This window comes from Ziziphus jujuba, chromosome 4 (assembly GCF_031755915.1).
Source record: "Ziziphus jujuba cultivar Dongzao chromosome 4, ASM3175591v1".
Taxonomy (NCBI): Eukaryota; Viridiplantae; Streptophyta; class Magnoliopsida; order Rosales; family Rhamnaceae; genus Ziziphus; species Ziziphus jujuba.
The window spans coordinates 6,060,214-6,064,117 of record NC_083382.1 but is presented as its reverse complement, the minus strand read 5'-3'; the positions used below and the strand labels follow the sequence as shown (position 1 = coordinate 6,064,117).

The 3,904-nt window shown below is 31.9% G+C and overlaps 1 protein-coding gene across 1 annotated transcript; it reads left to right on the top strand.

Annotated features, from left to right (window-relative positions):
• The first annotated feature begins 1,039 nt into the window (after window positions 1-1,039).
• On the top strand, window positions 1,040-3,382 carry LOC107434917 (transcription factor MYB20). Its single transcript, XM_048471145.2, has 3 exons — window positions 1,040-1,436; window positions 1,854-1,983; window positions 2,391-3,382. Exons 1-3 carry the CDS (start codon window positions 1,304-1,306, stop codon window positions 3,112-3,114), a joined length of 987 nt encoding a protein of 328 aa, XP_048327102.1. The 5' UTR covers window positions 1,040-1,303; the 3' UTR covers window positions 3,115-3,382.
• Window positions 3,383-3,904: the final 522 nt, after the last annotated feature.

Sequence of the window (3,904 nt, the reverse complement as noted above, 5' to 3'; positions counted from 1 at the left end):
AATAAAAATCGGTTGGGTAATTTTAATGAGAATTTTTGTTTTTCTGTTAACTTTTAATTTTTATCCTTGTCATTTTTTTTTTGGTTATTTTACTTTATTTTTTTTGGTTCCCTTATGGGACTGAGAGTTAAGATTAATATGTTGGATGAGCTTTGCTTAGAAAGATAAAGGGCTGGAACAATATCATATATATTAATTTTACACATATTTATTTGTCCAAAATACAGGGCATTATAATAACAATGATATTTCTTAATCATCTATTAGACCTAATTTATATAAAAGGGAAAAGTGTGTATAATTATAATAGTAGTTATAATATTCTATTCATATTTAAGTTTCTGTTTGTATCTTTTCAAAAAAAAAAAAAAATGTTTCTGTTTGTTAATCAACACCATCCATTGCACTTGTCATTTCTTGCATATATAACCTTCATCATAATGATATAAAAAAAAAAAAATCTAATTTTTCCCCCCCTTTCTCTTGTGTTTATTTTCCATTACACTTAAATACTAATTATTTTCATTTTCTTAAAAATATTAGAAATTGGACCATTTTGCTTAGAACATAAGACTAGGTCCTAGGACCAAAGAAAGTAATTAAATTTTTTTTCTTTTTCATAAATCAAAATATAAATGTGGGCAGCATGTACTTCTTTGTTCCTCCCACAATAAATACATGTATATATATATATATATATATATATATTAGTAAGAATTTGGGTGTAATTTTGAAATTATTTATTATTATTATTTTTTAACTTTCCGTCAAGAGGATTGAGGTGTTAGAGAGAGAGAGAGAGAGAGAGAGAGAAATGAAAGTGGTATCTGACGCTTGAAACTGAAGCAAAGAAAAGGTTGATGAGGTGGAGCTTTCCGACGTCGAAGTTCGCACGTGTGTTACGCGTAGCCTCCAATGCAACACGTGTACACATTCACAAGCCAAAAAAATAAATAATAGTTCAAAACAATTATGAGTGATAACAATAAAAATTAAAAAATAATTATTTAAAAAAAAAAAAAAACAGTCAATTCCATCTGGGGGTGGGGGTTCTCATGATTTATATAAGTAGGTGGATTAGCTATTTTCTTCCCTGTTATCTGCATTTCTTTAGAGCTCAAGTCTCTCTTCCTCTTCTCCTCATTATACATATACATATACATACACATCCATATACAGAAGAGAGAAAAAGAGAGAGAGAGAGAGAGATCAGTATCTTTCTCTTTGTGTTTTTGGCTTTGAAGAAGAACAAAGTTGAGTGGGTTTTTAAGGAATTTGAGTTTGGGCAAAAAGAAAAAAAGAAATGGGAAGACAACCATGCTGTGATAAAGTTGGGTTGAAGAAAGGTCCATGGACTGCTGAAGAAGACAAGAAGCTCATCAACTTCATCCTCACCAATGGCCAATGCTGTTGGAGAGCTGTCCCTAAGCTTGCAGGTCCTCCATCAATCTTTTTTTTCTTCTACTTTTCTGCCACTGCATTTTCCTCTTGAGATAAAATAGAAAAAACACCTTCCAAATTCAAATCAACTTGAACCCTTTTTTGGTTTGTGTTTTTGGTTTTGTTTTTCTTTTTTTGGCTTCCTTGTGGGTTTCTCTTTTCATGAGAAGCAGAGCCATTAAATTTAACTTAGTACTCTGTTTTTGTATTCCCTCTGCCATTTATTGCTCAGTTCTTCTTTTATTGTTTTTTTTTAATTATTATTATTATTTTTTATTTTCTCTGAGATTAACTTGATAGGAAACCAAAAAAATTAAAAAAGAAGAACAAATTATAATTAAATGCATAGAGGGAAAACAGAGATAATAATTTTTTTATTGATGATGGTTATGGGTGTCTCTGCGGCATTGCAGGATTATTAAGGTGTGGAAAAAGTTGCAGACTGAGATGGACCAATTATCTAAGGCCAGACTTAAAGAGGGGTCTTTTATCAGAATATGAGGAGCAAATGGTCATTGATCTCCATGCTCAACTTGGCAATAGGTTTTTCTCTCTTTCACTTCAATATGTCTGCATTTTCCTGATCCATACCCAAAAAGGTTTTAGTTCAAGATCAATTTCTAGGCAATTCCTGAACCATATCAAAATTGAGCCATTCCTTTCACCAATTTTTAATTGCAAATGGAAGACTTTTAAGGATTGTAGACCAAGTCCCATATTTATCATTTTATTTTTCTAATGGAGCTCTTTGATTTTATGACAATAACAACTTTGAAAAAGCCAAAAACACAAAAAAAAACCCAAAAAAATAGACTTTTTTACTTATAACTTTCTAGTGGCCAGAAAGTCCTTCCTCCTTTGAACCAATCTGAAAGCCGTATTTTTACCCCCTTTTTTTTTTTTTTCCTTTTTATTTAATTTTTATTTTTATTTTTTGGGTATTTTTGCAGATGGTCTAAGATTGCTTCTCATCTCCCTGGAAGAACTGACAATGAAATCAAGAACCATTGGAACACCCACATCAAGAAGAAGCTCAAGAAAATGGGAATTGATCCTCTGACCCACAAGCCAATCGCTACTGTCAATGAAAAACCAGAACCAGAAAAGAAAGAGCAAGAACAAGAACAATCTTCTGAAACCAGAAACACATCTGAGATTGATCAAAGCAAAGAGACAGAGACATCTTTTCAATCATCTTCCATAACTGAAGCAAGAGAGGAAGAGAAAAGCATGACAAGCTCATTTGAACCAACAACAACAACACTGGAGGTTTTGGATGGGTTTTGCACAGATGAAGTTCCACTGATTGAACCCCATGAAATTGTTGTCCCTTGTGCTCCTTCTTCATCAACAACTTCAACTTCTTCTTCTTCTTCTTCTTCTTTTTCATCTTCCAATTCATCATCCAACAACTTTCTTGAAGACTTGGAGCTTCCTGATTTTGAATGGCCAAGTGACTACAACAACAACAATAGCAACAATAATACCAACAACAACAACAACAATATCAACAATATGTGCTTGTGGGATGAAGATTTCAACATCTGGGATTTGCTTATCAATGATGATCATATTGATGGTGGAGATAGAAAGCAGAGTGGTCATGATGATCTTCCTCTCAATCAGTGCCAAAGAATGGTTTTGGATCAAGAATCTTGGGCATTTATCTTGTGAATTTGTGAAAGTGGAAACAAAATTTTCAACTGGGTTGTCTATTTATTTTGTCATTTGGTTGTTAGTTTTTTACATCCAAGAAAAAAAAAAAAAAAAAAACAACACTGAAAAATAAATTTCATGGATCATGGGTAAGTAAAAAAAAATCCCATTTAGCATTTTCTACTTTTTCTTTTACTCTTTTTTATTTTGAAAAAATAAATAAATAAAAAAATCTGTACATGGGAATGATGGGTTTGTTGTTTAATGAATATTTCTGTGGGCTCTATGTTTCCTGGTGCAGATTAAATTTTCTTATCCTCTGAGTGAGGGATTTCAGTACAGCTTTTTGTGGAATCCCATTGGTGGAAATTTAGATAATTATTTGGGTCCCTTTCAATTCTTACTTTGTAGTGTTCAAATGTGTTATAATATTTAATCCACAACTGCGTATGGAAACGCTTTTTGTCAATGGTGCTTTTGCAAACAATAGCTACTGAGCATTAGGCGTCTCTGCTTCGCTTTATCCAGTCCAAATGCCATTCACAAAATGAACGATGACCATCTGTGGACCTATAATTTATGCCATTCGTTGTTTTTGAATGGATAATATAATAGTTATTAGAAAGTAAACTATTGAAAAGTAAATTTAATATGTACATGTTACGCTAATGGTTATGTCTAGGCAGAATTAGGACTAATTCCTTAAATAATAATATGCTTTGAAAAAATGAAACAAAATTTAATTGATAGTGTAACTTATTTTATGGGAAAAAGGGGGGTTAAGTTTAAGATGTCTTGCAAACTAAAC